At 40.4% G+C, this 23,523-nt stretch overlaps 1 protein-coding gene across 5 annotated transcripts in view; it reads left to right on the top strand.

Annotated features, from left to right (window-relative positions):
• The window catches only part of SPHKAP (SPHK1 interactor, AKAP domain containing), a 64,174-nt gene that overhangs the window by 19,224 nt on the left and 21,427 nt on the right, over positions 1-23,523 (top strand). For all 5 annotated transcript variants that reach the window (XM_063408700.1, XM_063408699.1, XM_063408701.1 and 2 more), the window contains exons 2-3: positions 340-442; positions 6,610-6,720. In XM_063408700.1, coding sequence (XP_063264770.1) covers positions 340-442; positions 6,610-6,720 — 214 coding nt within the window. The remainder of the gene's footprint in view (positions 1-339; positions 443-6,609; positions 6,721-23,523) is intronic.

The following is a 23,523-nucleotide window of genomic DNA, read 5'->3' as shown; positions in this document are numbered from 1 at the left end:
TTGGTGCTCCAAGCTGCCTGCTTATGAAAACACACTAGTACCACTTTTTACAGTGGCATTCAAGACAGACAGGTCTGGTGGCAGCCAGTTAATGCTTTCCTCTAGTCTTCAAAAGACATTGGTCTGCTATTTTATATCCAAAGTGTTTAGCTCAGGATAGTCTTTCAAAAAGGGAAAATTAGTAAATAGACTAGTAACATCAGCTAGGAGAGTATGGATAGCATCTTGTATTCTAAGTTACATCTCTTTACTGACCTGTGTTTTGGTATTATTTGAGTTATTTATGTAGCTGAGTCACTGGAAAGGTTTTTGGGGGCTTGTTTCTTTTTTATTCTTCAGCAACTTTGAATCTCCACTGATGCATGAAGTCCCAGAGCGCCAAGGCAGCAGCACAGACAGTTCTGCAAGCAGTTTGGGAAGCTCTGTCACAGCATGTAAGAAGGTAACTTTTGAGTTTATTTTATATTCAAAGTCCAATATATATATAGCTTTGCTTTTCAGCTTTAGTGAGGAATACAAAATGTGGTACTTAGAAAAGGTTTGATACAGAAAAATAATTTAGTGGTGCTGTTATGGTATCTTGCAAGTTTTGTTTGCCTGGTCTGTACTTGTCTGGTCCCAAAATACATTATTCATGTATGGGAGATAAACTCCCATTGAACATTTCTAATTTACCTCATTATCTGACATTTCATTATATGAAAAAAAAACCAGTGCATAGCACAAATACTTCAGGACTGCTCTTCAATAAATGATAAGCTTCTGGGTCCAGACAGAGCTTTGCTTCTCTCAGGTCAATGCAATGGAGAGTCCTTGATGAAAACACTTTGACTGGAATGGTTTCTACAAGTGGTATAGACTGCTGTTATTGTTTCCTAAAACCAGGTTTAAATGTAATAGTTTAATTTAGAGCATGTGGAGGGGAAAGAATGGCACCTGTGTGAGTATGTGTGTCATTAGGAGGGGTCAAATGTCATTTTATGCATGTAGGTGATTTCAGTACAACTGATAATACAAAAGTGAAGACCTTTTATTGCTCCTTGCTAAGAGCACAGTCTGAGGGAAGGGGCACTACCAGAGACTGTTGAGGAAGACAGGCTTTCTTTCACCCCTCACTTTCCAATAAATCTCAGAGCTCTACTGTCTCCCACAGGCATAATTCTAGAGCTGAAGAGATAGCATTCATTTTAAACTTCCACAGTTCATTCAGTCTTCTCATAATTCTGACTTTTAGTAATGCTTTCCTTTTGGGTTTGGAGTTTTTTGATTTTGTTTTATGTAAAAAGAGTGAAGGATAAAACGTGTAGATGCTAAAGATTAATTTTCCGTATACTGAACACCATGCACCAGAAATTTTGTTAGATATAATATCACTGATATAAAAGTAAATTCGATAAGACAGACATGCATGCTGGGACTGGGCTTCTCATCCTCACCCCAATATGGCTAAAAGAGAAAATGTCAATATTTCACTTGATCAAAGGGGTCATTTGCAAAATAACACTTGGGTTTTAAAAATGCTGCTGACTGTGATTGGAATCCTCATATAGGCAGAAAATCTACCGTGTGGGAAAATATTCTAAACTTTCATTTAATCTCAGAGTTGTCTATGTAAGAGTGAAGGACAGTGGCACAGCACTAAGTGCCGCCACTCCCTTTACAGAAAAGGCTCTGCTCGGTCATGTTCAGAAGTATCACTCTCTTTTAAAGGGTAGCTTGTATCCCATGGCTGAGAGCTGCTTCACCTGTCCAGTCCCATACATTGGAGCTGTTCATTGTAAAACAAGTCAGTTTTATGATTGTCAGCACAATAAAAGAAGTTATTCACTTCTGACAAGGCTTCTGACAAACACCAGGATGTTTTGGGCTTCTTTACACCATTTTCAGAGGGAATTTACCTTTTGTGTGTGTGTGTGGAAAAGGATGAAGAATTCTCTTCTAGCCTGTGTTAGGTGATTCTGAAGTTAGATGTGTAATTGGTGGTGGAGTGAGATGCTGTGGGTTCCTGCTGCAAGGGAACAGTTTTGAGCAGTTGACTTGCAGGTTTGAGCAGTTACATTTGGCATGAATGGCTCCTGTCAGGAGCCGTATGAGATGTAGCCTGTTACTATACAGACCAACCTAAGCGAATGCAGATGTGCCCCTTGATACCTCATTTTATTCTGTATGTCCCACTTTCCTATCTTTTTTTGATGAGTAGTAATTAACCAAAGCAATTAAGATGTTCAGTCACAAAGATGCAGATGTTTCATTTGTGGAGCAGAGCCTTTTTAATGCTGTCTCGGTTATAGATATTTACTGTATTTTAATGTCTTGTGATCTAAATCAGGGAGCAGGAAGCTGTTACACTAAACTCATATGCAGTATTTTCCTTTGGGAAAGAGTGACTTTTCTAATCCACACTCTGCTAGAGGCTGATTTAGTTCATTGATTCACAACACACTGAGTAACGCTGATGGCTGAGTCTCTAGATGAGAGTGGAAAACTTTTTTTTAGAACCATGAATTACTGCTGATTTCACATTTAGTGCATGATGCAGATTCATCCTGAATTATTTTCTGTGTGATGATCCTGCTCCAAGCCAGATAGACAGCAGTATAGTGTGTGCAGCTGTCACATGAGTATGGTCAATGAATCAAATTCTGCTTTCAGTTTGCAGCTGATAGCAAAAAGCTTAACAATGTGTCAGTGGGATTGGCCCTGGACTTGTCTTAATTAAATAAGAATGAAGAGAAGTAGGAGATAGGAGGATGAAATTTTGGCAAGTGCTACTGTTTGCCTTAAAGTGCAGGACTGCAGACTGACAGCTGAAAGAGAAGAGGGTTAGTTTTCTTGTCATTTGGTACTGATCACCTCAGTATATTTTGAAAAAATGCTTAAATGCAAGAATGGCAGTGGTAATAATGCTGGTAGATATACAAAGAATACCAGTTCTCACTTTGCTTTTGATTAATTAACTAGCTCTGTTAATTTAGATCAACTCCTTCAAGCTTATACACTTTTGATTATCGAATTTATGTATTATCTTACTATAAGGCGTTCAGTATGTTCCTTTAAAAGCATGAATATCCCGTCAAGTTTTCATGCATGTGCAAACTCCCACTTTGTCTAAACACATGAACCTGTTTAACAGGGAGAATTACCTTACAATAGCAAGAGGCTGTAAGAAATACTCCATTTATTCTTACCATATGTGTGTCTTTGACCACAATAATATTGTTTGTTACCAAAAAAATATGCCCAAAAGTTCATATGGCTTTCTAGAGATATATTTTTGCACAGCAGGTGTGTGTAACACTACCTGTTATCAGCATTGCAGGGTGGCCCAGATTATCCTTCCTGCACAGAAGTACTAATGGGAAAGCTCTGAGCAATATCATGTCATAATGGTCCAAATGCAAGAGCTTGTGTTTCATAGGATGGAGTTTAAACTGATCCAAGGTTTACCCCTCACTCCTGCTACCACTGACTCAAATGTCACCTCCATCTCCTGTGCACCACTCAGACCTGTGTAAAACCAGACCATGTGCAAGGACACCTCTGGCACACATTCCTACATTCCCCCATTCCCACAGTGCCTTTTCAGAGTAGTTTCTGGAGCCTTTCCAAATTACTTTGAGCCAGCCTCTGTTCCTTAGATCTGACCAGCTGACCTCTGCCAATTTCTGCTGTGTGGACTCAAGTACATCTGGTTTTGTTTTTCTAACCAGTCTTTTCCACATCCAAATTGCTGTAAATTATTTTCCCCAACCTCCAGTATTAAAATGTTACACCTATTCACTCACCCCTCTTCACACTTCTGGGTACACCCTCAAGCATGTGTGAGGAACAACGTCCGTCCACACAGGAGAGCAGAATCTGGCCCAGGAAAATCATAATGTTACTAGTGGTGTTCATCTACTTGAGGTTACTTAGAAAGCACATGCTGTCCAAAACTTCCATGTGGTAATTTTTACCCTTGACCTCAAAGTATGTTGTAAAAAGCTGCATACAAAATATTAAATGCAATATAAAGCCTTGGAACTCATAAACCACTCTGGAGTGGCTCAGGCATGGCAACCATGACCTGGCCTGACCAGACCAAAACATTTGTTCAGGAGAGTTATTCCTTCTCTGGCTGCTTTGCCAGTATTTGCTTCTTGATGAAAACATCCTCTGAAAGAGAATTACAGCTACCAAGGGTCATTTTACATCCCACAGGAGACAAAGCAGGTGAAGTGTGGAATGCCCAGCTCAGTTCATGGGTTTATCATGTACAGTATACTGATCAAACTGTTCTGAAATGCACACCAAGCCCTTCTGAGACAAAGACGAGCAGCACCAAGAATATCTGCAGCTTGTTTCTGCATGATAAAATTCTGCCTATCACAGTTTCTTAGAAACTGTCTGCGTTTTGGGAAAAAAGATATAACGTGATTAACGTTGAAGAAAAATTCACTGTGATCTTTAAGGAAATTAAACAAGATTGCTTGTTACAGCAAAAGCTGTTTGAGCTAAAACCCCGTTTCCTGCGTATGCAAAATTATGTTTTAACAGGTTATTAGAACTTCAGTCCTTGAGGATGAGAAAGTCGAGAATCTAATTAAATCTGAAATCATATATATGTATATATGTGTGTGTTTGTATGTGTGGTTTTGTATATGTTCAATTCTCTGTTGTCTTTATAAAGCCCAAGAAAATGGTAATTTTTCAGAAAGAGAAAAAGAATGCTTAATTCTAGATTTTACCAACCAGTTCATAATGCTGCAAGATTTCCTCAAAAAAACCCAAAACAAAACAAAAACAAACCCACACACCAGTTTATTACACTAACAGGAAATTGTTTCTTTGAGATATGGAGTATATTATTTTCCCCATCTAGTCTCAGAGTTAGGTATGATGGCAGGAATCTTTTTGCACTGAGACGGGAAGTTATAAAATTTACTGAGTGCAGAGTTGTTGCACTGGTAAACAAGAGCAGCTAGCAGCTCCCAAGAAGAAGCTGGTGTTCATGTGAAGCATTCACGAGCCTTTGGCATTCTCAGAGGAAACTCTTTGGGCACATACTTCCTCTGAGGATTTAGTGAACCTTAAATTTGTATTTTAAAGCTCTTTGGAAGAAAACCCATAGCAGGGCTGGTGTACTGAGAAACAACCACAAAGGCAGAAAGTCTCCATGGAGGGCACCAAAAGAGGGCACAGAAGCGAGCCAAGCTCAGGGCCTGTGGTGTTACCCATTACCTCCTCATCCCTCCCCTGCTGACTTTTATTCAGAAGTCAATAGAAGTATAACACAGGGAGTGAAATATTAAGTGTAACTGAATTTCTACCAGAAAGATAAGAATTAGAGTGGGTGTTAGTGTGTGGGTGGTAAGAAGCTTACTTCTGGATGCCCCCAAGTACTAGAAAACTGTGTCAACTGGCCAGATGAGCTTTCCACAGTCATTCATCTTCCCTGAGAAGTGAGAAGGCCTCACAAGTTATTCTAACTTCTCTTCCCAAGGAAGGGATGTAGGCTTAGAGATCAATTATTCTTGAAGTAGGACAAATGTGTGTCAGTACAAAACATGTGTTCAGGTAAAGGAAAGTACTGTAGATAGATTTTCTTCCCCTAGGTATGGCAACAAATTTGTATTTTAAAATATCATTATTAAAAGTCAAGAAATTAGAGTACAGGCTATTTCCATGTAATGCAAGAATTGCAAGAAGTACAAGTGAAATATACACCTATTTCACAAACATACTTCTGAACATTGCTGCCTAGGGAAGATGATAAGCATAGAAAATGTTCTGTAAGTAGCACCAATGGTGTAGCAATATTTTACCCACTGTTCCCTAGCTGTTTTAAAGATACTAGTGGTCCTTCTTTTTCGTGCTGGAATATTAGTACAGATGCAGAAAATAAAGAATTGCATTTAATCTAAGCATCAGATTTGCCAACTGGCTTTGCCTCTTTAAAGTCTGCAGATCTCTGTAGCCCCATTTTGGTTTTGTCTGAGTGGGGGCTGTGGCACAAGCTGTAGGGCTGAGTCAACTCAGAGACTAAACCCAAAGTTTTGGTCTCAGGGTGCTGACTGACCTCAGGACTCATTGCAGAAGGTCCAAAGTACTTCAGCCTCTCAGAAAACAGAAACACTTGTTTAAGGAGTTTGAAGCCTTGGAAGTCCCAGAAATGAGGCTGCTGGCTGAATGAAAAGTACTGATCTGCTGTGCAGAGAGATACAGTCCGTCATAAAGGCGGCAAGTTTGTGTACTCTGGTGTAACTGAATAATTAGTTTTCCTAACACGTCTGTTTATCACTTTAACACAGAACAAAACTCATAGCAATATTTCCAATAAAAATATTGGGTTTGGGTGTTTCCTTCAAGTATCTGTTTCCAAGGACTCTCAGTTCTGGAAGAAAATAGGCTCATACTTTAGGGGATATGTAAGTGATTTGACTAAAGGTGCAGTAACTGAATGAGTCCAAACTAAACAGGTCTATCTTGTCTTTCTCCTGCCACCCCCCTCCCCTCAATTTTGTCAACAAAATTTCCTTAGAGTAACAAAAATAGGGTTCAGGCCCCCAAAGCACAATAGGGGTCAGAAAAAATCGTAATTATTTTAACTATTTTTAACTATTTTAACAGATTCTCTGCAGTAACAGTCTGCTAGAATCAACAGACTACTGGCTGCAGAATCAGAGGACACCATGCCAAATTGGCTTTCTAGAAGACAAGTCGGAAAGCAACTGTGCCTCAGTAAGTACTCACTGCCATCTCCTCTGGAGAAGAGTTCCTTGAGAGTTATTTGGGTAGGGTGTGGGCTGGCAACAGTACATGTTAAGCTAAAAAGTTGGTAATTTCTTTTAAGAGCAAACATATAAACTGAAAATACAGATTTCTATACAGAGCACATTAATAAAGACCACTGCAACATTTCCCCACATTTGGCTTTCAGACTTTGGTGGCCCGATGTATATTTTTATGTTCATAATCTGCAAGTCACAAGAGAGAAAAACAAGCCAAAGAGAAAATTATGCCGAACCATAACTTGTGAAGTGGCAGGTTGGAAAGAGCAGATGTTTAAAAGGCTGCTCAATGTTCCTGAAGGCAGAGACACAATTAAGGAGAAAAAGCTCTTTCCATGTTAGATGAGGGGAAGCTGCTGAAGAGCCCAAACGGAATTATTTTGCACTTGAAATTAAATTTCAATCTCATTATTGTGGGTTATAATGTGATTAATATCAGCTCTTGTTTAACAATGTGCATGAATAAATAGGAGTTACTTTATAAACTATCTACATGAAACAGGATGGAAATACATGGTTATGTTTTTAGTGGTTTTTTACTTGATGGAGGACTCAGAAGAGCAGATCTTTCCTCAGAATCCTATTGGAATGCTATTCCCTGGTCCCACCGAGCAAAGAAGGGCTTTAGAAAAGATCAGCTTTATGTCAGGTAAAAGGTTTCCAGCACTGCCTGTGCTGCACACAACCTAAAGACCGGCTGAGGGCTCTCCTGGAGTCTGCCGGGAGTCCCTCAAGGACAGGGACATTCAGCTCCAGCTGAGGGACCCAGCCTGCTGCTGGCAGCAAACTCAGCATTCCCACTCCACACAGCCCAACAAGGAACTGCCCTTGAGAACCACTGGTGTAGGAAGTTAGCACCTCTCCTTCCCAAGCAGTGTGCCTTTCTGTGAGGGGCAGGGGAGTTCCAGAGTGGCAGAAATCCTGCAAACGTCTTGTCAAATATCTTGGAGAAGCAGAAACTTTACACCCTTAAATGACAGTGGTAAGTATGGAAGGTGGAAAATACCTGCCTTTCAGTTAAAACAAAGCACTAAAGAAACAGTGCTCATTTCTTACTTTAGCATAACAAGATAACACTTTTTAAAGAGTCAGGATGTGCCAGGGGCTCATTTTAAATTGTTTTATATCTCCTTAAAGCTGAGAAAAAAACCTGGATTTGCAGGCAGATGGATGAGAGAACAGTTTCAATAAAGTGTTAAAAGGTTTTGAAACATTCTTGAAATAGTCCAGCAGCTTTTCCATTTGCAAGTGCTCCTACTCTAACTACATAAATGCTCACTCCAGAGTGCTCCTTACAGGGATGTAGGTAATGCAGGCTGTATGCACAGACAGAGGCAGTGGGATATGGGCTAGATCCAGCCCAAGGGAGCAGTGGGAGCACATGGCCACAGCAGAGGGAAAGGGCAAGGACAGCAGCCCAAACTTCAGTCACATTCAGTCATGGTAAAACACCCTCTTGTCTAATTGTTGGCTGCTCTTCTCTGCCCCTGTGCCATTGGCACTTTTTGGGAAGTGGTATGGTGGTGATGGTGGAAGCACAAAGAGAGTGGAGGACAGCATGACTGGGGGAGTGGGACAGTGGAGACAGCAGCAACCACTGAGTGGGCTTATGGCACGTGGAAAAACCCTAACCCATCTGCAGCACAGAGGGAGAAAGATTACAGTTTAGGGCTATAATCAGGTTAGTTTAGTGCAGGAGAACATACCCAGCCTAGGAGACAAACGTGAGCTTTTCAAAGAAGGGAAGCAATGCTTACCTTAGTGAAGTGAGAAGTGAAAGAGAAACCAGATCATTACCAAAGCAAAGAGGTGATGTGGTGATGGAGCACATGATGTGTGGTGTCTCTGTTAACTTCGATAGTGAAGAATGTCATTTTGCTATCAGAGCAGCTGGATTTTCAGAACTGGCTGCTTGCCTTGCAACTGCACGACTTTGCTGTCCAGAGCAGGTGTTTCAGCATTATCACTTTAATTGCAGTTTAGCCATCAAGCTTTCAAACAGCTTCAGGAGGAGGTTAAAGATGCCATTATGCACTCATTTGAGCTGGTCAAATCAGGGCTTCTGTGGTCTCACCTCCTCCTCCAGCTCCTGCTTCATCTCATTTACTGCCCTGGCATTTGTACAAATGTGCAGTAAATCAATTCAGAGAGAAAAGTAACTATGAAATTAAGAAATTAGTTTTTCTAGCCAAGTCTTCCTTGAATCATCTCACCATATTGTCAGATAAATGCCAGTGCTCACTCAAGGGACGGAACAAAAACATCCAGGAAACAGTTCCCACAAATTAATTCAAATTGAATGATAACATATGCAGAAAGGAAAAAAATCTTTGCCAAGGTGTATTTTGATGAAACAAAGGACAGCAGCTTTCACTTGAATTAAACTAGATTATGAGTGGGTTTCATTCTTTTCTTCACCCAAGTCTTTTAAAAGATATTGCACTGTATATCTTTGGATGTTTAGGTACAAATACACAGATTATTTTCTTTTTTAATCAGTCTTTGATACTATATTACTTCCAGGTAACTTGTTAGCAATAGTGCAGACACTGTGTCAGGGACATTTTCTATCCCGTATTCAGGGCCCCTGTATCCGATATGTTCTTCAGAATGTCCGAAGAACGAGAGCCTGCCCTCGCTGAAGAGTGACAGTGTAGTCGTACAAGCTCAGAAAGAAGGATTATTCCCAGGGCTGGTGGTAGTCAACAAGGCTTTTTACACATGCAAATGCAGAAGTGCAATCTTGAATCCCAAAGGAGGAGATTTTTGTTTGCTGGCTGGTTTTAAAACAAAGCCATGTATGTTCCTGAACAGTGACCATGCACAGCTGAAACAGGTGCTTTGCTTTATTGTGTTTGAATGAAGTTTTACATTTGCTAGCAAACATAGCAAAGCTCTATTTTTCTGCCTAAACCCACCAGACCTATGTCCTAAGACCTTTTTCCTCCCTCATGAGATTGCTTGCACACCTCAGCACTATGTCATAGACAGGGAATTACAGGGGTATTTATTTTACCTTTCACTTCATAATTACTCAACCATCTTCAGGAACAGCATTGTCTCTTTCAGAAATCAAAATCCATCCGTTGCTTTCCAGATCTAAACCATAATTACTGGAGATATTTTTAGGTTTAAGTCTCATCTTCCTATTCATCTTGACGATACCGTAATTACATCCTGACAAGGTGCAGGAATCAACAGCAGCAGGCTAAATTGTGGCATTGAGTTGTAGTCCTTTCTCAGGCATGTGTGGGCGTTCATGCTGCTGTGGTAAGGAACTGTACCTTCCAGAGAGCCCCTCTCTGGCTTGCACAGGGAAGTAAAACCCCTCCTCTTCACCAGTTGCTCTCTGCCTTATGGAGCCCAGTGCAGGCAGACTGAGAACTTGCTTAAAAGACCACTGAAAGGATTACTTGTATAATCTGTAAAATATGTTTCACTTTCTGCTCTTGTACGTACTTGGCTCTGAAAAATATAGCTTCACATATGAGCTAATGTTAAGACAGAATTCAAATACGCCCCTAAAGGGTTGCATTTCCACATTTTCAGTACCACACATATATCATACAGCACTCAAAAGCTGCCTCATGAATTTCAGAGTGTGGAAGATTGACAATAGATTTTCTTCTCTTTCCTGTCACTTCAGACTTGGGACAGTCTTTAGTCATCTGTCTAGATCTGCTGTCTTCTTTCCTGTCCCCCTGTGACAGTCTCAACACTGCAGTGGTTTTCTGTCTGTGCCTAAGAGAAGCGGGTGCTTAACCTTACTCTGACAAAGCTGTAAATGCTGGGAGGATCAAGCGTGGCATTGCAGCTGTATTCTCTCCAGCATTCCACTCTGGCATATTCTCAGTGCCTCCATGACCTTCCTTATCAAGAAATGAGATTCTTGTGCTACCTCCAGAGCTGATGTGTGTGACTGCTGTTATAACCACAGGCTCCCTCTAACATGAATTGCAGGCTGAGGTTTGCAGAAATGTGTTAAATATTAAGTATGCAGGGCACTGAAGAGAGTAGATGGTGCATGTGGCATAAATATTTATTGGAATATTTTCTCTAAGTCATAAGTGGCAATTAATTACATCAAACCCAAAGCTTTAATGGGAAGAAAATATTCACAGCTGGTTTTGAAGCAATGGATTATGAAGAGATAACTTGGGAAGATTCATTAATGCAGTCCAGCCATTAAAACAGGGATAGTCTCTAAAATATCAAGAACCATAAATCCACCAAGTCATTTGAGATAAGCACTTTCTGAAGAATAATTTGGACTCAATTTCAAACACATTACTGCTAAAAATGCTGGAAGGAGAGCACAACATACAAGGAGTACCTAGAAGAGAACTGTGGCTGGGCTGGGGAGACATGGGAAAGTCATGTCAGGACCTTATTTAGATGAATTTGAGTGACTCACAGCAGATGCACTGACTTGTTTGCTTTTGGAAACACTCCATCAGGGCCTGCAAGAAGAGTGGTTGGAAACCTCATCTCGTGTGCGATAGCAGTTGTGCAGCTCACAGGAGAGATTTTTACATGGAAACTGAAAGGAGTAATGTGGCTTTTGTGGCCATCCCAATGAAAATATAGGGCAAGAATGGGAAAAAGACTTCCTCCACTCACAGGTAGAGATGGAAATTGCCTCTCTGTGAAGGATGACACAACAGAAGGAAGGCTCAGACCTCATTTCAAGTTGATATTTCCCTAATCTGCCTTGCATCTTGTTGTATTTTTGGGCAGGGAAACTGTCCATTTTTTGATGGTAGCCTGATCTGACTTTGGTGAGATAAGGAAGGTACTGCTGTGTACCACTGAGGGATACCTGTCAGGAAGCTGTTTGGGTTATTTGTAGTACAGAAGATGGTCCTGAGCTGCTTCAGACTCTGAGGTTACCACTGTGTGCAGGGCTGGAGCTAATTTTCTTCACGGTGGCTGGTGTGGGGCTGTGTTCTGGATTTATGTTGAACACAGGGTTGATAACAGAGACATGCTTTTGCTATTCCTGAACGGGGCTTGCACAGAATGAAGTCCTTTTTCCTTGTACTGCCCCCACCAGTGAGTTCACTGGGTGCACAGCAGGCTGGGACAGCAGACCCAGGTGGCCCAAGGGATGTTCCATAGTTGTGACATGCTCAGCACAGAAAGAAGGGGGGACAAGGAGAAAAGGGGGGACAGAAATTCTCCCACCTGTATAATACTGCTGCCTCACATTTTCATTCATGCAGAGCAGCTAAAGGGCATATCTAGTACTTCCAAACTAATAGTTTAATTTCTACATTTCACAGCTGGTTCCTCTGCCAGAATCATTTTGGCAAGCATGGAAATTACTGTGAGACCAACATTGCATCCAAATGCTAATGGATGATTAGCTCTGTCTTCCAGAAACTTTTTTTTTAAAATTCTGAGTCACTATCAGGCTATTTCAAACACCTCATATAAGACATATTCCAGCTCAAGATCCTCTTTAACCATTTAAATGTAAAAGGTCAGATTTTACTGTGCATGGAGGAGAGAGCTACATCTCTTACACCATTCCCAGTCTCCCATCTACTAAAAATGTGCCCTCTGCATATTAGTGATAACTGCTAATGACCCCAAAAAGAAGTGATGAGACCCAATGGCAGTGAGAATAAGTCACCAGAATTTGTTCAGTTGAAGAAAGGAAATTGTAATCTAAAACCAAGTGCCTGCAGAAACAGAAAAGCAACAGCTGGCAATTTTCAGTTTCCTTATTTTTTATAATATTGCAGCTCTTCACAAAAATATGTCAATCTTTAAAGCAGTATATATTATATACACTTCTATACTATATACTATGTACACTATATGTACTTCTTATCTATAGGCTCAGGAAAAGGAGACACTTTTCACAAGTTACACGATTGCATTCTTCCATCCCAAGACAGCACATCAATTCAATAGCAAGGCATGAAACAAAATCCTGCCTGCTTCCCAAAAGTACTCCAAGGTGGAGTAACAGGAAGCAAAATAATAGTAATGATTAAACAAAAGAAAAGGTGGGAGAACACTGAATAATATTACCTGAAACCCACACATTTCAGCTAGTAGTTTGTTAATGGTTGAGATCTCTCTTTCCCAGAAATTACAGGAAAGTGTCTTTTCCATTGCATGCTTTATAATGGCAGTGTCACAAGCCTCACTGCTCTGCATGAAGGCACTTTAAAGCCTACTATAAAAGCGGGAGGAAGATGAATGAAGATGACATGTTCGGCATTATGAAACCATATGCAAAAGAAAGCCACGTGCACACTCCTGCTTCAGATAATCCTCACTTCCTCTTCATGAGTGTCTGTGTGTCACTGCACACACAGACACTCATGAAATTATATCTTTAAATAGCTGAGAGATGTGTGAGTGGGCTGAGTGGTGCAGGAGCCATGTGCCCCCAGGCAGGGTGTGTAATTGCTCTGCTCCAGCCGAGGCTGCTGCTGGCTGTGGCAGCAGAGCTTCTCCTGCCTGAAAGGAGCAGTTGTTTATCACACTGATAGACACAGAAGCCCCATGACAGTGTGAGAACCTGAGGAACATACCAGAGTGGGAGTTCTTGTGCACAGCTTTGTGCTCTTAGTGTGCTCTTAGCTTCCACTGTGGGTTGCACCTAACTGCAGCTGAGTGTTTTGCCACAGGTGTTCCCTTCTCCAGAGAGCTTCTCACAGGACCTTGTATAGACAAAGGGTGTGTCCATGTGCCCTGTGAGCTGAAAGATGCACTGCAGCTGTCCATACATCATCTGTAAGTTAGAGAACAAAATCACCACACATTTCAGTGTCACTGAAATTACCCCAAATACCACTCCTGCAGGGACCTGTCTCAGGCTGAGATTTCCAATTCCTTTTCCAAAAACATCCAATCCAGTCCTCAAGTAGATGCCAAGATTTCTCATCTCTTTGGTCTTCTGCAAAGAGACTGGGAACTACAGAACCCCTGGCTTTAATCATCACTGTAGGAGTTCCAGGGCCCCTTTCTGTAATATGAGTCTGGACCTGCAGATTGAAGATGGCCATGAAGAAAGCAGATGTTTTCCTGGTAGCAGGTTGTCTAGGGAAAGAAGTTTAGACCAGAATGCCTTTCAAATTCCCAGCGTTACTATTTCAGATGCAAGAAAATGAAAGCTAGGAGATTCGTGTTCTGTTCCAGGGGTTTGTTCTAAACTCCTCAGAAGTGGTATTCAGGTTTTTTTTTTTTCTCCAACCATGTATGCAACTAAGTATGTGGAACAAACAACTAATTCTTTTAAAATTACAGAGCTTAAAAATAGTAATAATAAAACTAATGATCTGACTGACTCATGGACAGATCTTTATTTCTGTCAGCTGCTATGTAATTTAGTAGAAAAACATCTATGATTACAGCAGCTCTATGGTCTGGCAGTGGGAATGCAGAGCTTGTGGAATGGATGAGTGTGCAGAAGTACAGGTACTTCTGCCTGACACACGGGGGTTGGGGATGGATTCAATAATTCTGATGTCATGGCCACCTCCTCCACATTGCAGCAGATGTTTAATTGAGATGTTCCTTGCTCTTTTTAACTGACAGTATGTAAGTGTGAGTAGTCATATTTTTAAAATAATTTTTTTCAGATATATGGGAGTAATTAGTATCAAATTCACCAAAATTCGTTTTCCCAGTTAAAAATAACTTTATTTACTATGAGGAGTTTAAAGAATTTCCCCATTTGCTTCTTGAACAGTGTATTGAACAGGGTAAGCTAAGTCCTTCCAGATCCACACATCCACTCTGCACTAGTTCCCTCAAAGTGCTTGAAGAACTCTGTGAGAGGAAATTATTAAGCTTTACTATTACATACTAGATTCTGGAACTCAGTGAAACAGACCTCAACTGGGGAAAGACCTAAATCTGTCCAAAAATACATCTGATTAGGCAAAACATTCTCCCAAAGCAGGTGTGGGTTTGTGTGAATAAAAAGAATTTGACAAACCAGTTGAATTAGATTTAAATTAGTTTGATTAAATTTTTTTAAACAATCAAGAGACCATCTAGGATTACAGACTCAGTAATGATGCATGATTAGAGTTTCTGGTTGCCTTTTTACCAACAGAAATAATTTCAGGCTCAAGTGAAATAATTTCAAGTTCACTTTTGAGCTTACTGGATGGTTATCTGTCTAATTTGACAATAGGTCAGAGGTTCGAGAGCCAGAGTTCCTACAGGTTTCATGAATACAGACGGAACTGAGGAATTGTAAGGATGTGAACTCAAAACCTCCTTATACAACAGAGAAACCAGAGAGAGCCACACTTTAATAAAGTCTACTGAGAGGAAAGTGGCAGTGGCAGAGCTTACTCTTACATCAACATGCTGAAAAGTTAACCTTAAGGTGTTAATACATAGATAAGCAGACTTTTCTAATCTCAGCACTCACACAGCCAGTCAGCCAGCCAGCTGTTTTCCAGACTGATTCACAAGCACAGGAACCTGTACCTTTTTCATAAATCTTGCTGCCTGAGAGCTCTACCTATTTATAACCTCACAGCTGGGGCAGAGCTGCCCTGCAATTTGCAGAGCATGCATGAGCAGACAGATGCTGTGCACGTCTGCTGCAGCAGAGGTCAGTCCCAGAAGGTTTGGGAAAAAATGACCGGAACCATCACTGTCACCAAACTGTGCTTGTAGCAGTGCTCGGAAGTAGCTGGATACTCTGTATGCTGAATGTAAATTCTGTGAATGGAAGCATGAAACAATCCTTTCTAAGGGGAGAAAACAAGATGGTCTTGGTTTAAAAATTTAATTTTATGAGCCAGGAAGCAAGAAGAGGCTTGGGGCTGGGATGGGCCTAGTGAAGAAAAGGAAGAGCTCAGGAAATTATCCAGCTCAGTTAGATTTTACATTCCTAGTTTCTTACAGTGTATAATGGTGCATATTTATTATACAACTGAGCTCAATCAAAATCCATCATCAGACCTGCGTGCTTCCTTCCTTATTTCTCACCCCATCCTCTGAAAAGCAGAGAGAACTTACAGAATGATCTGCTTTTAGTAAAGAATTTTTTAATCAGAGGAGAAAAGGGGCTTGTTTTTCATCTAGAGACAACAGTTTCTGATCTACTGGATATAGTCCTGAAATCCCTTCACAGAAAGCTCTGAGTAGAGATTTATCAGGAAGAGTTTCATATGGTGTGACAACCATGGAGCTGCTGGTTTTCCCTGCTGCCCTGCAAAGTGCCACCCCCCATTCCTTCTTCCCCCAAAGTAGTCCAGAACAAAAGGCACCTAAACCTGGGAGACTGCAAAATACAGCAGACCTGCCCCACTGTGAAAGACAGAACAAAAATGAGATACATGGTCTGAGCCATTAGGCATACTAACATTTTACTTAAAAAGATGGGGGGAGGGAAACATACTGTGTGTTATAATGAAGTGATAAGTAAGATTAGAGTAGTAGAGGCAAGTAAGGAAGAACTAGCTCAGTTTAAAACCTCAAATCCAAACCTCAAATCTCAAATCTGGAACTCTGTTCCAGATCCTGTGTTTTAGCTGCTGATGTGACAGCCTATATCTGGCTGTATAATGCACAACTGCCTCTCTCTATCTGCTGATTTCTACACTTACACCTTGGTAATACCTGCTCCTCTTGACACTCCAGAGACTGGAGCAGGCGGAATTTGAGTCTGATCAGTCTCTCAAAGTCACTGCCATGCAGTATTTTCACTTGACATCTTCATTTAGCAAAATCATTTGCATTTTTAAATTAGGCTTAGCCGCATTGACTTCCTCATCTTTCTCAAGTACTAAAAAATCCTTTAGAACACCACAGAACAGTTTGCTGTGCACAGATAAGCAGAATGGATTTAAGTACTTACAACGCTTTAATCTCATTTGGTGCCTCTACATGTCACACAAACGTCTTTGAGAAAAATAATTGATTTTTATAGTAGTTTAGAGCAATACTGTACCAAATAAAAGTATCTAGGTGTGTTGAAGAAAACAGTAAGCAAATACTCAACTGTCCCAGAAATCTGAGCATTCATTTAGTAATGTACCATCAATGCTCTCTGTTCTGTAAATCAAACATCATCATAATTTCCTGCTTCAGTTGCTTATAGGATTAAAGAATTCATCTGTTTGGCTTTGTAGACTGCAGGGAGTTGTATTTCTTGGCTTACCAAAGCCAGCCTGGGCAGAGATTGCTAAGACAGTCAGAATTTGGGGCTGTAGGGAGTCAGTCTTTCACCTTGGTTTCATTGTTAAATAGTTTGTTTTTCAAAACCACTGAATATTTTATATTCTTTGGTGCATTTGGGACAGTGTTCTTAGCCAGTGATGGTTTCAGTCATTTTAAACAAAACCTTTTGGGACAGACCTCTGTTTCTGCTGCATTATTCAGCAGAGTCAGACCTATAATTAACCACAACAGTTAAAACTTTATTGCATCATTGCATTTTGGCAATTTAAAGTTTCAACAGTTTCTGTGAAATCTTTTCCCTGGAAGTGTCTAAAATTCAAAAGTTCTGTTTTATGAAGTTTTGTCTTTTTCTTTCTGGAGCAGCCTGGTCACTGGCCCATTGTTGCAGACTGTGCTTGTATTTCAGTAACAGGCCCACCCTGCTGAGCAGGAGGTCAGAGGAGGCAGGAAAAGGAGAAGATGCAGGACTGGCTTCTGAGCAACCACAAACTGATTTCAGGTTACTACTTATTATTATGCTCATGAACAAATTCTCCTTTAAAATACAGCCTCCTGCAACCGTCTGATGGAACCATAATTTTTCCATACCAACAATTTTAAAATACAGGAAGTGGAAAAAGTCTAGATTAGCTTGAACAAAGCTAAATGAGGATATCAATTATGTTTTATTGGTTTATATTTATCATTTTTTTTATTTGGACTGGCCTTGAAATCAGATCTGTTAACTGTCACAGTTGTATTATCTAGTCCTCTGAGATTCTATTTAACATTTAAATGGATACAAAAAGAAAGAAAATAAATAAGCATAATAAGACCTATCAAAAAAAACCCTAAGAAGATTAATGCAGGCATATAAGGTTTTATAGAAATGTGCATTAACTCTTTAATCTTGCACAAACAGTAATACTTTCTATTCATTCTGCAGTAAAAACTCCTTTTGATGCCAGTCCATAAATACAAGTGGTGACAGAAAAAATTAACTTTGTAATGGTAATGAGAGACAAGCAATCACCAAGAAATCATCATTTCAAAACTATTTGTTTTTTATCTTTCTAAAAAAATGATACCTGAAACTCTATTGGGATTGCAAGGTTTAAGGAATTGCAATTTTAAAGAACAGAGAGGTCAATGATTAGAGGACCTTACAGCCAGTACATGTATATACTGTCATATATGTATATATATGTGTGTGTGTATATATATATATATACATATATATACACACCCATTTATATCTATATATCACAAGAAGTCCAAGAGGTTTTATTTAGCCATCACATTAGCATAAATAAGTGAAAATAAATGGAAAGTTGTGTTTGGGAGCTTTGCAGATCAGCATTTTGCTAACCATCAAAACAAATGCTCCTGTCACACAAACTGGCTCGATGGACTCAATCTGCTGGAAAAGACATTTTATGCCATCCTAATATAAATCAAAAAATTGTATGAGCGATTCTGGTCATTTCCAAAGATACAGAGCCCACAGCAAATTTCTGGACAAAATCTGGCACGTTGCCGCTTTGATATTTTCTATGGATTAAAGTTTGGCTCAGAAGTACAGGGTAAAACAATATTTTTTCCTCAGGCTTTTGCTGACTTCAGCTCCTGAGGGAGCCCATCCTGCAGCTGTAGGTTCTCTGAAATAGTCACCATTTCGGTGAGCAATGCCTTGGAGCAATTCTATTCTGTTATTGTGCTGTGGGGAAATTACAATGATCTAATCTTTCTAAAGCCAGGAGACTTAGACTTAGGTCTAATTGAAGTTTAGAGCAACTGTATTGTTTTTCGACTTTGAAGAGATGAAATTAGGATGAGAACAGGCTCAGAATTCCAGATCTGTCATCCTATCACAGAGTTATTGCTAAGAGTAGAAATTACTGTGGTCAAAGATTCCATTAAATCCTTAAAACAACTGTCACAGCAATCACAGTTGATGTAAAATTCAATCACCCTCTTCACAAACTGTGCCTTCACAGTCCTACATTTAAAAAGGGATGTTTAGAATAATAGTGTTTAAGAAACAACACACACCCTGAGAATAAACAACACCTGCCCAAAATATGGAGGGGAAACAACACAGAAGTAAAATGCCAAGCCTTTAGGATTTCAGAGGATGATCTTAAATAATAATCAGACCATCACTGCACTGGTTTAAGATGCATATCACTCACAAGCATCACAAGGCAAGAAGCAAAGAGGCGCAGCAAGGTGCGTGTTAGTTTAAAAGTGACTTTGGGAGAGCTGCATACCCAGTCACCCAAACAGGCCAGAGAGGACACTGCTGTCTGTCCTGACATACAGCTGCCTTCTGCTCCTGCCACTGCACCCTGGTCAGCAGCAGATGGTGACATCTAAAGGGAACAAAATCACTGCCGAGGGCATGGGGGAAGCTCCAAGTGTGAAGGGCAGCAGGGTCTGATCCTGCCTTTCCTGCAGTGGAGCTGCAGTTGCTGCTGCTGTTCTGTGCTGTGAGGACTGCATTCCTACCAGCACTTTACCTGACTCTTTACATAAAACTACCTTCAGTCCTGGGCACTGCAGCTGCTCACCTTCTCCTGTCTCACAGTTGTATCCTGCACATCCTCAGATTTAGGCATTTACACTGTTTTAACTTGGCACCCAGGAGCTGCCTGCTCAGAACTGCTGTCTCCTGAGATCTCTCCTGGGACTAATTACCTTTTTAACTTCTGTTTGTAGGAAATGAAACATGAATTTTATGGGCAGATAAAAGAGCAGTCCCAAACCAGTTGTTCCCTCTAAGTGTCTTGTGGGGTGTCTGAATTGGCACCTGGCATGAGTTGACTCGGTGATATGTCAAGAGGAGGATGGGAAAAGCAGAACAGCACAGACCTGAGAGATAAAGACTCTATAATCTCATTTTCCAGACAGCATTTACATCCTGACATACCACCCAGGACAGCACAGAACACGCAGAGTTCTACACAGTTCTACTGCAAATCCAAACATCTGCACAGACATTTGGCCTTTGCTGAGGTGTGTGGCACCAAACCCAGCCTGCTGGTGACACCTAGGCCAAAGCTGAGGATCAGGTGGAGGGGAGCAGTGGTGGGATGACAGGGATGAGGCAGTTTGTGTCACCTCCATGTAGTCCTGCTACCATTTTGATAGTCTATTTATCTGTGCTGTCCTAATCCAGCTGTTGATGGATTAGAAACGAAGAAACTGTGTTTAGGAGTGTCCTTTAGGTTACAAAGTCATAGGCTCGAATGTTAGAAAATGGCAGATACACAGTACTCTGATTTAACATAATTTCCCCCCTTTTTGCAGGCTGCCTGTTCACTGAATCAGGCAGCAATGGTGCATTGCATAAATGTGGGCATATGAGGTAAAATTCAGGTTGCACAAGCCATCTGTATATAGTTCTCATTTTTGAGTCTTGCCTCTTCAGTCTGAGTTCTTTTCTTTTAAAATAGATATTGAAATTTTGGGGAGGGTGGTATAATGTAGATGTATTTGACTTTATGGGAGGAAAAAAAGCCCACCTCCTGCAGCACTTCAAGCGTTGACCATAGTCCTTGACAGCACAGAACACAGGACTTTGGCTCTCACTTTGCTTACCAGGTTAACCATATCCTGGGGCCATTTGTTCTTAAGGAACTGTGTTTACATTATATCTTTAAATACTTTATAAAAAGGAATTTCTTAATACATAGTTCTTTTAAGAAGTGAGGTGTCTATATAGTTTCTACACCAACTCAAGAGCAGATTTCAGGACTTCACTGATCTATAGAATTTACCCCATGCAATTCTTAGCAGTCATAGAAATTATCATGCAAAATACGAAAGGAAAAGCAAGAAGAAAAAGCAAAACCAAAGTTTCTCTATTTGCTTTTTATATGATCCTGGAAAGTAAAGACTTCTTCTCAGCAGAGAAGTCAAGAGCTCAGCAAGTTAGTGATGATAACCTGCCTGGAACTATTCTAGTAGAAATCCTTAGAGGGTTTGATGAGAGGAAGGTTGGGGCTCAGACCCAACTCTGTGCTACTGATGTACAAGAATCTGCATAGTGCAAGAGTTGCTATTTACAGTGTGCCTGTGCATTAAATGGTTTAGGGACATGTAGCATCCTGCTTTGTTCTGCATTTCAGTGCAGTGGTACAGTTCACCAAAAGAACAGCACTTTTCTCTCTCGAGCAAATGGGATTTCTAAACTTGGGAAAACGACTGAACCAAAAGTAGATCCTGGCATCTACCCTGGAGGTTGTGGGTGACTGTCTCACTGTGTAAAGCCTGAATTTGGGTGATGGTTGTTTCTGGTTTGTGTTATGCAACATCATTTAAATTTTGTTGTTTTCTCCCTCCAAAATAAGTATTTCCTAAGACAGAAAAAAAGGCGACATCTTGAAGTTTCTGTATGGTCTCCAGACAGTAGATCAGTGTAAGTGGAAAGCAGACACACTTTGGAACTGAAAAGGTTTTTTGTGGGAAGTCAAGGATGTGAAGCTTAAAGAACTGGCTGGGAAAGGACTGACATTTAAAGATATCATGTTGAGGAGATGGTTGGGTTACATCTAAACTAAGCTGCATCTGATACAAGGAAAAAAATCAGAATTAAATTGTGGTTAGCAAATCCTGACCTGACCTTGGCTCTTTGCTCATAATTTATGCAGTATTTCCATCCTAAAGATTATCAATTGTTCTCTAGCATTGTTTTGCCTTGTTTCAATGGAGGTCCCTGACAATTCCTAAAAGTTAATCAAGCAATGCAAGCTAATGAGAGCTTAAAACTTGTATTACATAAACAGAAAACAGGGAGAGATTTTCCATAATAGATCATTTTCTGTTTGAGCACCACTTGTGAAGTATCTCCAACAAAAATATCTGCACAGTGAAGTTCCTAGAAGGAAGCAGTAGTGCAGAGCAGGCCAGGATGGAACTGTAGAGGTAATTTATGGTTACAGCATCTCTCTATCTAATCCTGCCTCCTGCTCACAGCAAAGGGAAAGAGTAAGTGAGTTCTTCAGTGTCCTTCACTACTGAGAAACTGGTTTTGTTCAAAAATTGCCTATAATTAAAACTGCAAAATCCACAGAACAAGAAATGCTAAAAGATTGAATTGACAGTATAATAAATCAATGTCAATGGAATTTGACAAGTGTATTTGGAAATGGGATTCAGCACTGCTGCAGGTTTTATAGTGCAAGTTCATTAGGTTTTGAAAATCAATTTTAAAAAAAAAGGAAAGAAAGATAATGTGACATAAAATACTAGATATTGCTGCTTGTACTGAGGTTTCTTCTGCTGAGGCATTAGTGAGTTTTGTGGCATGCACACCTAACCAGAGATGATGATTGTTTTGGCTGCCTGGAGAGGGCCTGGCTTTAGGATGGCAGTGAGTGCCACTGGTAGCAGTGCCAGCGTTCATCACAGCAAAGTTATGAGCCATCATCCCATGGAGGGAGCAAAGTGCAGACCAAGGTTTGTCAGAGAATCAGGTGTTTGGCTGGAATGTCCCTGAAGACACAACTGCTCCTGTGCAGCTTTTTCACAACACTCCTCACTAACAGCCCTGCCTTCGATGTGGGGTGACCATGCTGGAGAGGGCTTGAAACTGCCCCACACCCTCCCACACTCCTGCCCTGGTGCCAAATTAATGGGCCCCTAAGCACACACCCCTCCATGCACCTGCAGGCTCACATCTCATATCTCATACTGTTGTGGGCAAGCCCATGTGCAAATCAAGAGTGCAAGTTTCTAATGCTTTTTGGTAGCTACCTATTGTTGATATGTGAAATGCCTACACATGAAAACCCAGCAGAAAGTAAGAGAAGTGTTTGTTTAATCAGCAGCAACATGTTTAGGACATTACATAACCACCATACTATCTTGCTAGAGGGTATTTTTACTGTTTTGTAGCTTAGACATTTTTATAACTATTTCTTAAAAGTTCAGCAGATGACAGTGGCATATCCTGATTGTTGTCATTATCACGCACAGAAATATTTCTGCTAAAATTGTAAAAGGGCTGGAAAATATGTTTGTAAGTTCATGTAAAGATGACATTAAATTATTTAAAAGGGCACAGAGCTTTCTTCTTCACTGTATGTTTTTTTGGTTTATAATGGGAGCACTGGCTGGATCTTTCCATCTGCTGTGCTGGCTGTTCCTGCAGATGGTCATAATCTGTACATATGGCATGTGCATATATAAACTGAAATCAGGGTTGTCTTCGTGTAAAAGCAGGCCCACAACAGGAGCTTGGGTGCCTAACACAACAGTGTTGGTGAAGGGGATAATTTGGAGCATTTTCATTTTCTGTGGGATATTTACATGGAATTAGGGAAAGTATTTCCTCTTCACTGAAAAAGAAGCAAAAATCCAAAATCAGGCAGCTCTTTTATGTTAGATTTTGGATCTGCAATTTATTTGGAATCAGGTGTTGGCTTCAGCTGTGCCTTGAATTTGTGTTAGGTTTGGGTTATATGAGGATAACACCAAACTTTCATAAACTTCACAGTCAGCCTAGATTTGGAGTCTAACTCAGAGCTGGAGGAGGGATTTTCCCATTAGAAAATAGCCTTCCAGTAAGCATACAATAAAATAAAAGTGTTCAGAAATTAAATGGTCTTTA

This window comes from Prinia subflava, chromosome 11 (assembly GCF_021018805.1).
Source record: "Prinia subflava isolate CZ2003 ecotype Zambia chromosome 11, Cam_Psub_1.2, whole genome shotgun sequence".
Classification (NCBI taxonomy): Eukaryota; Metazoa; Chordata; class Aves; order Passeriformes; family Cisticolidae; genus Prinia; species Prinia subflava.
The sequence above is the reverse complement of the archived record's forward strand: the minus strand, read 5'-3'. Positions and strand labels throughout refer to the sequence as shown.